This window comes from Battus philenor, unplaced genomic scaffold (genome assembly GCF_028537555.1).
Source record: "Battus philenor isolate CCGP_79_NKW_IND1 unplaced genomic scaffold, ilBatPhil1.0.hap1 SCAF_17, whole genome shotgun sequence".
NCBI classification, from domain to species: domain Eukaryota; kingdom Metazoa; phylum Arthropoda; class Insecta; order Lepidoptera; family Papilionidae; genus Battus; species Battus philenor.
Window position 1 is genome coordinate 10,224,577 of NW_027181679.1, and position 12,732 is coordinate 10,237,308.

General features: G+C 29.6%; 2 protein-coding genes across 2 annotated transcripts in view; one reads left to right on the plus strand and one right to left on the minus strand.

Annotated features, from left to right (window-relative positions):
- Positions 1-763: 763 nt before the first annotated feature.
- On the minus strand, positions 764-7,401 carry Task7 (TWIK-related acid-sensitive K[+] channel 7). Its single transcript, XM_068763100.1, has 8 exons — positions 7,345-7,401; positions 7,048-7,197; positions 6,483-6,700; positions 5,386-5,560; positions 4,567-4,673; positions 3,116-3,234; positions 2,470-2,581; positions 764-1,145 (listed from the first exon to the last, which is right to left on the minus strand). Exons 2-8 carry the CDS (start codon positions 7,172-7,174, stop codon positions 1,008-1,010), a joined length of 996 nt encoding a protein of 331 aa, XP_068619201.1. The 5' UTR covers positions 7,175-7,197; positions 7,345-7,401; the 3' UTR covers positions 764-1,007.
- A 651-nt stretch (positions 7,402-8,052) lies between these two features.
- The window catches only part of GluProRS (Glutamyl-prolyl-tRNA synthetase), a 37,906-nt gene continuing 33,226 nt past the window's right edge, over positions 8,053-12,732 (plus strand). The window contains exons 1-9 of the mRNA XM_068763342.1: positions 8,053-8,172; positions 8,258-8,590; positions 8,751-8,901; positions 9,437-9,556; positions 9,818-9,944; positions 10,610-10,802; positions 11,128-11,299; positions 11,607-11,765; positions 12,080-12,154. Of these exons, the coding sequence (XP_068619443.1) occupies positions 8,136-8,172; positions 8,258-8,590; positions 8,751-8,901; positions 9,437-9,556; positions 9,818-9,944; positions 10,610-10,802; positions 11,128-11,299; positions 11,607-11,765; positions 12,080-12,154 (1,367 nt within the window). The 5' untranslated portion in view covers positions 8,053-8,135. The remainder of the gene's footprint in view (positions 8,173-8,257; positions 8,591-8,750; positions 8,902-9,436; positions 9,557-9,817; positions 9,945-10,609; positions 10,803-11,127; positions 11,300-11,606; positions 11,766-12,079; positions 12,155-12,732) is intronic.

Sequence of the window (12,732 nt, forward strand, 5' to 3'; positions counted from 1 at the left end):
TCACAGACACAATACGATAGCAAATTTTTTATATGCGCAGCGTTAGTTGTATCACTTTATAAGACTAAATTATTAAACAATATTAATTCACGCGTTTTTTTTATCTTAATCTATGAGGAGCAGCTTCCAATTATGTATATGAATAAGGCATATATGAATAATGTTAACAGTTTTATAAGACTGGGGAAATGGTTAACTTATTATTTTATTTAACGTATAATTTTTTGTTACATTTTAGGTATGTGATAATATATTTCAACGATATTGTAGGGAAACAATATGTATGTGAATAATTTTTACGATATTTATTTTATTTTAGATAATTTTTTTTTCAATATAAGTACATGTTTTATTTTAAGGGTTTATTAGGAGACAATATGTATATAAATAATGTTTACGATATTTCTTTTATTGTTTTACATAAATTTTCCCAATATAAGTACTTGTTATATTTAATCGATTTACTAGGAGTTATAGGATAGCCAGGGTTTCTTAAAAAATAAAACAGATTTCATTAAATATTTATTTACTTCTAACATTTACATACATGTTCGTTATAGGTTATTGAATATCAGACATCGAAATGGTTAAAATTTAGATTTTTTTCGCACATCTAGATAATAAATTTATATCTGGAATATATAAATATGTTACGCATCAAAATATATAAAACCTTATAACAATAAACACCTTAAATTTCAAGGCTTTTAACGTATGTAGATAAATAAATTATTTGTAGTGTAAATTTTGGCACATGTCAAGATTTTATTTGGCGGATTTTTTATAGAAATAGTTACAGCAGAAACTATATTTAATGGCGTTTAACACCAATATCTAGTCCTTTTTTTAAATTTTTAACTTTTTTTTAAAATTTTTGAGCATAGTAAATGGTTGCTACCTATAAACACTCCAGTTTACCAGAGATAGATTGAATCTTAATTATGCCATATAGTGATCATGTAATGTAAAGGTTGTGTCGAGTGTCTCGAGCATTTTGTCCGTTCAAATTAGACGCTGGCGCGTTCAACAAGGTCCGGTGTGAATGCAAGAGAAGCCCGGCGGCGAAGAGTACGTGGCGCCCTCTCACCCGGCAGTAGCGCTCCGCCTTCACACTGCTTGTTGCCCAGACAATTGCACGAGCACACCTTAACAGATGGAAACAATTATTTAACCCTTAATAAACATTAAGAGTGATTCAAGTAAAAGGTAAACAAGTTCATCACTTTGCCCTATTTTTATGTCTTTGCTCTCAAATGCTGTAATTGCTGTGGAGACTGAGCGGGAGCTGAACGAAAAGTCTAGTGCCACACTCTTAACATCCGCGTGGTGCTTTATCATCATCATGTCAGTAGATTGACACCCACTGCAAGTCATTTGCCTCCTCTTATGATGATCACCACGATGACCGGTTTTGCCCTCTTTGCATCTAGTAACTTTCCGCGACCTTGATCCACCTTGGTCTCCCTGGTGGGAGCCTACACATGCCATGTCTCATTGCATAACATGTTAATCATAAAATTCCTCATCATATAAACATTGAGTATACTTTAAATTAAATTTACATGACTTAAAACAATGTCTTTTTTATTCCGTGTAATTTATACATTGTCAGTCACTAATGACTGACGCGACTTTAACGGAAAGTTCATTGTCAGTCACCTATGATTGACATTCAATGTGTTAAGTTTTCTCTTGACTCTGGATATAGACTTTGCAGCTTGCCATTTTAGAGTAATAATGTAACAGTTTAGAGTCGAGGTTCCTTTAGGTATCATCAAGCCCTGTTACTCAACAGGTCTATTTCAAAAATACTTAAATTTATTTGTCTACAATCTCTAAGCCAATGAATATGCAAATATCAAAAAAAGTTTAGCTCCTTAAACGTATCTCCTATAATCCCATATAAATTAGCATTCCATATTCACTGTTTCCCTATTCATTATGTCTAATATTTAAGAATTATTTTTGTTATCAATAAGGATTTGTATTGTTTTCATAATAAATATTTTACTTCATGAAATTACGTTTTTTACTCCTACATCATTAGGAATTAAACTATAAATTTACAATAATATAGTTGTTAATATTATTATAAATGTTCTGTTGGACTCCACTAGCTTCGCTTTAATAAACGACATCCAACTTGCGTTGCAGGTGAAATTTCTTAAAATTTTTAGCTGACCTATACTCAAAGGAAAGCATATTTTTTATTAAAACCTTATGGTACCAGACATATATCGTCAGCAAAAAGGGTAATTCCACATAAATATAATTGTTCATTTACGTGCGAAAGGTGCAAGGTGCGAAACTTGAATAAATATATACACACTTCGACTTCGGTCTTCATGTTGCTACTACCTCAAGGCCTACTGGCCCTAGGAAGAATCCCACAAGTCAATACTTAGATGGTTATCTTATTAATGTCTATCAATGATTCTGTATGTAAAGGATAAAATGTAATAAACTAACCGACGCCTGGTCGTCATGAGAGCGTTGCCGTGCCGCGATTGGGTGGCCATCTATTGGCACCAAAGTTCCAGAACCTTCCTTATCCTCATCACGAGCATTCTCTTCAGCTTGCCTGGAAATTTCAATATCAAAATTTAGATCTTTTACATTTTCTACGGTTTCTTACAATTGTATATTCTTATTAATATTAATCATGTGAAGATGGGAATATTGAATGGATTATAGAATTTTTAGTATTATTTTTTCATGTCATGACATATTTTATAAATTTCAAAATACAGTGTTTTTATCAACCAAATATCAACTATTGATAGTATTATTAAAAGACTGATTATTGTGATGCGGAAAATTAAAGTTTTATCAGAAAAATGCATACCACTAATAATATTATTAAAGAATATATCTTAACTTAGAAAATAATGAAAACATGTACAGACAATTTAAGCATTTCTAAACTAGCTTCATTATTTACACCCTAAATAGATGCGCCATGTAATATTGTTATATCTGAACATACTATATTGACAAATGTTTATCATATTCTTAAAGATTATGTAACCAGTGCTATTATTTTCACTATGGCCCGTTGTACAATGCTACACATGCTTGTCAATTATTAAAAAACAGAAGTAAATAATTAACTTACATTGTCATAAAACGTAGGACCAGCAAATTGATACTGGCAGCCACCACTGCCAATCCAAACAGTATGAACACAAGACTTAAAGCCACATATCCCGGCTTACTTGTTAAGGCTTGATCATTCTGAAAATAAAGCACATAAGTATACATACAATATTATGCATATGTAATACACATCCACACTTATATATAAGCAAATAAATAAAAGATTCATACAATATGAATGATGTTACTATACAAGCATATTTATTTAAATAAATTTTCTGTTAATTTGAATGGATTGCAAAAACACTACAAATTTTTGTATAAATGTTTGAATGTACATTATGATGTAATGCATATAATGCTAAAATTAATTTAGGAATCTCATGTGTTAAAAATTTTTCTTCACATATACAATATTTTATGTACAAAAATTACTAAACTTATGAAAACATATAAACCTACTTATAACTTTAAAGACATTTACTATATATATTTCTACAATTTCAGCAGAAAAGATGTTATATTACAGGGTTGGTCGAGTTCTTTGACAGTCTGAGTCATTTTTCGTAATTTAAAAATTTCGCTACCCTTATTAAATACGCATTTAAAAGATGCAAAAGGGTAATTTTTTTACAGAAGTTATAATTATTAAAAATATGTAACCGAAAATACAAAATACGTTTATTGATTTTACATATAAATTATTGCCACAGATAATTATTTCAATTCATTCTGGTTAGTTAATTAAAGTTCATATTTGACAATCGTTCAAAGAGCCGCATGTTGGCTACCCGTGTTATATTATTAATAATGTGTTAGAAAGTTAAATTCTTTTTTATATTTATTACCCACTGCATAAAAGATACTTCATTGAACTTTAAATAGGTTTTAAATCAATATCATTCAATAAAATATAATGGGCATATTATATACTTTGTTATCATAAAAAATAACACATCAAGATATAGAAAATTAGATTTAAATGCTATTTTTGGTAAGCTTCAAAATTTAAGCTATAAAAAATTTATCCATCATCATCATCCATATCCACTAAAGATTGCCACAATGACTTTAATAATATCAATGGTCCATGTAATGAGTAGACTACCCACGCCGAGTGGTCGTCACCCAAGAACCTTTCAGCCCCAACGGCCATCAGCAGTTCTTCGAGCTACGTCGATACCTTTGATTCTTCTGCGGATTTAGTCATTTCGATTCGATTTCACAACGAAACTCCGAGCATAGTTTTCTCCATTACTATCTGGGAGTCATTGATCCTTCCTATAAAGACCATCATAGGCGTGCATGTCTCGGATCCGTAAGTTATCACTGGCAACATATACTAGTTAAAGACATCTTTAGGCACTGCAGTATTTTGGCCAAGAAAATGTTTTGGAGCGGAACAGGTATACATATAAAATCATGATTGTATTTGCACATAAATATTAATGAATTCCTTAGATAACTTACCTGTAAAGCAACATAATCTCCAAATCCTATAGTAGTCAGTGTTACAAAACAGTAGTAGAAACTATCAAAGTAACTCCAACCTTCATAGCGAGAAAATACAGCTGCCCCTGAAAATTGTGTGTTGGATTAACACATGGGTAATTGTTATAAGAAATAACTTTAAATAGGTAAATGTGTAACTCATTTGTCAGTAAAAAGCTTTAAAGCTTTTCCGATCATCATATAGAAATGTGACAGGACAATGACTTCTGGCAGTACAGTCTACAGGGACAGATTTTTGAATAAGGTGTACCATACATTAATTGACGGCAAATCAGCAATATATTCACCCCTTTTAAGCTTTTACACCTATGACCAATCATCTAGATTAGGAGCAGATTCCCTGCACATTTTTGTAAATTATTACATTACAACTATTCATCTATAAGATTTATCATTAAACATTAGGCACAGAAATTATGTGGTATATTAGGGCCTCACTCAGAAAGTAGATCTGTCTCAACAGAAAAATCATTAGAATGCTAATAATAAAGGAACAATATAAAAGTTGCTAAGAAAAAAATAATTACTCTTATTAAAAAAATAACTTACATATAAAGGACCCGAAACGCGGAACAGTTGAAAATTATTCAAACAGAAGATGAAGCTGTAAACAAATTAGAATAAACAAAAAATAAAACAGTGTAAATAATGTAAAAAGTAATTTCAAAATAATATAGAAATAAATAATTAATTAGGATACATGATAACACAAATAAATTTAAACCTATGCAAAAATAAAATTAAATGATATAATATAATAGTAAAAAGATAATATACCTGTGGTAATAATTATAGAGGATAACATTCCAGTTGCAAACATAAGGTTCATTTCAGTTGCTTCAGTGGTGGCACAACGGAGGTAACACTTAGCATGTCTTATCACCACTGATGCAAATTTATTGAGACGCTCACCAATACTCTGGAACATCACGAGTCCCAGTGGAATACCCACCTAAAATGATAAAAAGTTGTTTAAATTTATATTTTACTACACAAAGGAGACATGATATTGTAACTAATGCAACTGACAGCAGTTTGCACCAAAAGTTTTTCGAGTGGTGACCTCTAGTCGGTAGATGGGGCATGTGTGGCTAATAAAGGTACTAGGTGGAAGGATGACATAGTTAAAGTTAAGGGAAGTCAAAGGATGCGGGCAGCATACAACCAGTGATCATGCCAATCTTTGAGTGAGGTCAGGCCTTGCAATGAGCATCTATCAGCTGATATGATGACGATGATGGAAGAACCAGAATACGGCCAATTAACTTAGACCTCTTCATAGTAACAAATATATATATATATATATATATATATATATATATATATATATATATATATATATATATATATATATATATATATATATATATATATATATATATATATATATTTGTTAAGTTAGTATATATATATATATATAGTATGAAGAATCCCTTGGCAACTTTGGTTCAAATCTTTACAATATTTATATTATTACCACCAGATTAAGTGGCAGCTAAGCTCTCAGGTTGCTTAGTCTTTTAAACACTTTATGGTGTGTAAGGGCTCCAAGACAGGAAAAAAACTAGGTCATAAAGGAATTAATATTGTAATGGGGCAGTTAATGAAGCTTGGTTAAGAACTTAATACTTAGTAAATTTCAACATTGTATGTTGGTTGAATATATAATGTGGAAAGTAATTTAATAAAAATATTTTCATTAATATTATTTACATTCATAAAGAAGTATAACTAAATATTAACAACACAATAAATCTAAGAAATTGAACACAAAAGCTCATAAATTATTTTATGACTGGTACTAAAAATATTCAAAACGCCTTCTGAGTGCAACTTTCTATAAAATTTTAAATTATGAAAAATTAAATAAATACCATTGCATAGGCCATACAGAATGCCTTTCCTCCAACAGTAACTGGTGTTGAATGACCATATCCAATCATTGCCAGCACAACTGTAGCAAAGTAAAAGGCTCCAGCAAACTTCCATTGCGGGCCAGCCTTATGAGGTTTATTCTCGATAATGACTATTTCTATCATGTGATAGTCTTCGGGAGTAATGTTGTACTTCCTTACCATACTATTTTTCATATCTGAAATTTGAATGTAAAGTTTTAAAACTTTTAAGACATTTTTTGAAAATGATAATGCAAAAGTGAATATATTTTGTTAAAATTTTCTTAAACAAAGATTTACAAAATGTGATACAACCTGGACAAGACCTAAACGGGTTTTTAATTTATAACAATGTTTATAATCAAAATTGATTGATTAATGAGAATTGATTGATAGCAGCGGAGGTGGCCAGAGTATGGCTTCAATTTAAAAGCACCAATTTAAAACTTAAAAAACGGTAATATAATAAGTAAATTATAAAATATCTTAATAATAATTGTTAATGTAAAAAATTTTATAAAGTATATAGACAGAAATAGCATACCGGATAAAACTTCCCATCTCTTACTTTCGGTATCAGATTCCAAAGCATCAAAGACTGCAGCACCGATCAACAGGTAGGTAAAGGTGCAAACCACAAGGGATAAGGTACGAACATTTTGTCGTTTCATTTTAACAAACACGTAGTTGAAATCTAAAGAAAATTGAAATTTTGATTTAAAGCAAAATATTGTGGATAATTAATACTAACACACACGTTAATTACAGTTCTAGTATGATGAAAAGATACCAGAAATATTTTAATTTTAATTAGAAAAAAAATTATGTTTATTCACCTCACCTGGGTAATATTAATTATGATTTTGAAAGAAAACAATAATCAATAAATCAATACAGGATATTTAAGTGTGACCAGATTTAAAAAAATGTATATATCTATCACGTTGTAACACATCGGTATCTTGACTAAATATTGAAATTGTAATATATTTAATTTGTGATAAACACGACCATTTTGATATAAAAACGAGATTAACAAATAAGAGCAAGCTCACATCCAAAAACATTCGTTAAAAAAGTATTTAAATTATAATTTCAATGCGATTATTTTTGTCCATGGTCATTCGAGAAAAAGGAAATTTGCAAACAAACATCGCAATATTTATAACAATATATTTAATTTATTATTTATCATAATTCTGAATAATAATAGCAATATATTAATAATATTTCTATAACTAACATATTACACAATATCAAAAAATTATTGATATGCTTAATTTTGCTTCACTATAGTATAAAATATTTTTATTAACACTTATGTAGTTTTAATTGTTGAATATATATAAACAAATTATATACACATTTGGTGCAAATAATACAACTACTTGAAATATTTAAAAAATAGAAGAACGACAATCGAACTACATAATGTAATATTTTTAGGCATTTTTTTTAAATTTAATGTTTCATTTAGTAAAAGATCTAGATTAGTTTTCGAACGCAAATCTTATTAATACTATTTTTGTCAAATTGACAGTTCTCTTCATCGTGTTCGAAACTTTGCAAGTGCTGAGATTTTAAATGAAAAGCGAGAATCTTTGCTAAATAATTAGTTTATTTCAGAACAACATGAAAATATCTTGCAATAAAAACAACCCTCCCCTAGGTATATATAAATCTTTTAATATAATTTAGTAATGGGTCATTGCATCAGATTTTTGGTAAAAATAATATTTTTTTGCTATTTTCAGGAGGTTTACTGGCAGCAGAGCATTACAGGTCGGCAACAAAAAATTTAGAGATAATATGGGGTACTGAATCTTATATCGTACTACCAAATTCTTCTAAATCAGTGCAATACGGAACTAGCAATGATTTGATAAGATTACTTGAGAATGCATTTAATAAGTCTGCTGGTCCACTTCAAAAGGTCACAATGAATCATTGGCTCTCTTTTAGCCTTGTTTTAAATGAAGATATGGTACAATCTATTGAATATCTAAATAAGATTCTAGGACCTCTAACTTATCTTGTTGGGGAGACTATTTCAGTTTCAGACTTAGCTGTTTTCAGTGTTTTATATAGTAAGTACAGATTAATTAGTAAATACTGCTATGACCCGATTCTTATGACTATTCTTAATTTTAATCTCACCAAACCAGTTATCACAAGTTAAAATTGTTTTTTTATTAACTGAATTTAACTTAAATAAAACACTGATTTAAAGCAATTAATTTATTACAGGTTCCTGCAAATTTAAAGAGATCTCTGCAAAAATACCATCAACTAATATTAACAGATGGATGAAACTGATACAGGCCCAAGAAGCAGTTGTCAGGGCTTTGAAGTCCCTACCAACTGATGTTTTAGACAACCTAACCAAGGCATCACCAAGGTTTGTGCTGTAACCTATTAATAAAGCTAAAGAAAATATCAGTTTCATTGTTAACCATTAAGATATTGAATGTTGAATAATAAATAACCAAATATACTAAAACACAATTGAACATATGACTAACCTTACTTCAAATTGTAACTACGAAAGACATATTAAAAGAAATTATTTGTATTAGAATAAAAATCTCTTGCTTTTATTTGCTAATTATGTTTGTTCTTGAACCCAATGATACATTGAGTAAAACCTTTACACTTTAGATATACAATGAGATATCTATTTTCGAAATAGTGCCATTTATATTTTATGAATAATATTTTTCTTTTAATATGAATAATGTTCATGCACATGGTTGCTGAATAAGGTAGTTTCAAAACTTTTTTTTTTTAAACTTATTTCCTCATCATAATCATTTAAGCCATAGGGATATCTACTGCTGGTCATAGGCTTCCTTTACTTTTTACTGATTAATTTTCTAGATTGCCCTAAATATTATGAAAAACATGTAATTGTTCTTAATACATTTCCTTTTCAGGCGTTCACCAACAGCCAATAAGGATTCTGGATCTAACCGTGCAGCAGAGGGCAAGTTTATTGAGTTGCCACATGCTGAAATGGGCAAGGTTGTTGTGAGATTTCCACCTGAAGCATCAGGGTGCGTTTTCTATCATTTGTAACAATTTATTTACAAATAATATACTCAATTTTTACTTTAGCCTATAAATACATATTTATGCTTTATAATTATTAACACATTGAAGTGAAAAAAGGTAAAATACTGTAAAGATTTATTTTTTTAATGAATTTCTATTCACACTCTGTATTGCTAGCCAACTTCATGTTCCATATTGGTTGCTACTACAAATATAGGACCATTGAAATTATTAAAGGAATTTTATCTATTTTTTCTTTTCAGTTATTTACACATTGGACATGCTAAAGCCGCATTACTTAATCAATACTATCAACAGGCATTTGAAGGCAAACTTGTTATGAGGTTTGATGACACCAATCCTGCTAAGGAGAATGCTGATTTCGAGAAGGTATATAATACAGTCTTTAATATTTAACATCATGGATATACATGTAAATAATTAGTAATTACATTTATAATATGAAAATAATCAATCAAGTAATGATTCAACCTTTATAGACAGTTTTGTAATTTGAAATTGACAAGTAGTAATTCTAAAGTCTTACCAAATACAACAACCAGTCCATGTCTCCTTGGGATCCTGGTGCAAATGACTCCATGGAGTGTCCACCTAAGCAGCAATAGAGATTGGAGGCCTAATTCAGTGGAACATATAAAGTAATGTCTAGGGCTTAGGCTATAGAGTGAATTTTCAAGCTTCTTTTGTATAGAGTTTTTAGGCTGTCGCTCCAATGCTGGTCACAAAGACCACATGCCTGGTAAAACTAAATGCCTTCATGCAAACAGATTTTGTTTATAAACAAAAATTATTATGTTAAAATACTACTAATATTATGTTCTTCAAAAAATTTTAAAATACTTTTATATGTTCTTGTGGCTGTGTTTTTTCGTATTTTAATTACTAAAACAAGGAAGGCTCCTGAAAACACATTACAAAGATTATTTTAATTTTCTCTGGGTTAGATTACTTGACGTTGATTTAAGGGACAATTGTAAAAAGTTTGTAGAAATACAATTAAAACATGTTAAATTAACTATACAATAACTCTCCAGGTTATTTTGGAAGATGTGGAAATGTTAGAAATTAAGCCAGACATGTTCACCCACACATCACAGTATTTTGATATGATGATGGAATACTGCGAGAAGTTAATTAAGGAGAACAAAGCGTTTGTTGATGACACGCCGGCCGAACAAATGAAAAATGAAAGAGAACAGAAAGTAGAAAGCAAAAATAGAAATAATTGTAAGTACAACGTTTTTATGCTAGAAATTATTTACAAGAAAAAATGTTTTACAAAGAGTCAATGTTTTAGATTAATTTGTGACGTTTCTATTGAGAAACTAATATTACCTGATCAGTATAGGTAGAGTGATTTACAAATTAGTCTTCTCATGGTCATATTTAAGTAAATATAAATAATAAAAGTGTATATAATGAACTATAATACAAATAACATAAATTGCACTGTGATGCATGACCGTTAATATAATGTATGATTGCGTTTATATGCAATGCAACTCAAAATCTCTTTACCATTTTAGGTAGTTAACACTTTATTTTGTTACAGCCGTTGCTAAGAATATGGAATTATGGGAGGAAATGAAGAAAGGCAGTTCCATAGGCATACAATGTTGCGTGCGTGCTAAGATTGACATGCAATCAGCTAATGGATGTCTGCGGGACCCAACCATTTATCGATGCAAACCTGAGACACACCCACGTACTGGCACGCAATATAAGTAAGTTTTATTTACAAGGTTTCACATTAATTAACGTAAGGTTGAAATTGAGTAATAAAGTTAACCCCTAATTTTACAAACTATGTGATGTTATTTCTGTTACTATATGTCTATACATTTCTTATTATCATCACTTTTATAATATGAAGTATATGAAGTAACTTCTGGCCTGATTAAAAAAATTATACATTTTGATAAAACATTTATTTAAAATTATTGAAAATATTGATGTTGTTTATGGGATACCTATAAACTCTTATTTCTTTTATATCTGTATTCTGTAATTTCTTTTTTTTACTTTTATCAGAGTTTACCCAACCTATGACTTCGCATGTCCTATAGTGGACTCAGTGGAGGGAGTGACTCACGTCTTACGTACTATGGAATATCATGATCGCGATCCGCAATTCTACTGGTTCATAGATGCACTTGGTTTGAGGAAACCATATATTTGGGAATACAGCAGGTATTTTTATATTAATTTTATATAAACACTAGTATAATATCCTATTTGCAACTGGCAACATACTATACTTCGTGGTAAAAATATTAGTTCAATACACCAGCGGAATCTGCAAATGCCACATTGGTAGCAGTGTTAGACAGATAAAAAAAAGTTCAGCGTTACAAATTAAATCATTGTGAGATATCGGAAAATTTAATGCTTCAGACTATTGTATTAGCATAAAAATAGTTATCATAGGTTTTATCACATATTTTATTAATATATCAAATTATAAATATTGATTGAAATTTTTATTTTTATTTGCAATTTTTCAGATTGAGTATGACCAACACAGTGCTGTCAAAAAGAAAACTTACTTGGTTTGTAGAGCAGGGACTTGTTGATGGATGGTAAGACGTTTGATTAAACATATAGTGCAACTTAAGTATAGATATTCCCTATATAACATGGTAGATTATTTCTAAGTTTTAAGAAAACGCTCAGTTTAAGTATTCTTAAATAACGCGATTCATACAAATGATTTAAAACTAATCTTAAAGGGAATTTGAATAGATTACTAAAGAAAACCATGTTCTGGACAAATAATTTATGTTTTGTTTTTTTTTTACCGTAGTATAATTAAATTTAACTAAAATTATTAAATTACGAGGTGAATATTATATGTAGGAAAAGTATCTTTAAAAAAAACTAGAGATTTCCATCTGTTATGGACTCATCATAGTATTTAGGAAACCTTAAAACTTAGAGACTGGAAATGTGGTAGGAATATTCTTTTCTCCTAGTAGACACCAGTTAGAACATATTTTATAATATGCATCCGCATGAAAAAAAAAACAATTTCTCAAACTGTAGGTATTTTTGATATAAAACTTGTTTAAGAACATATTTGAACTGTTAAAAAATACATAGAAAGAAAAGCGGTCACGGAACACATAATTAAGAATATTTGTGAAAACTATTTAAAAAA

What these genes read in the sequence shown, in the direction of transcription:
- Task7 (XM_068763100.1), bottom strand. Translation starts at nt 7,174, where the DNA reads ATGAAACGACAAAATGTTCGTACCTTATCCCTTGTGGTTTGCACCTTT. An exon ending in GAGATGGGAAGTTTTATCCG is followed by an intron (nt 6,701 to 7,047) that starts GTATGCTATTTC and finishes TTCAAATTTCAG; the next exon opens with ATATGAAAAATAGTATGGTA. An exon ending in TCTGTATGGCCTATGCAATG is followed by an intron (nt 5,561 to 6,482) that starts GTATTTATTTAA and finishes TTATCATTTTAG; the next exon opens with GTGGGTATTCCACTGGGACT.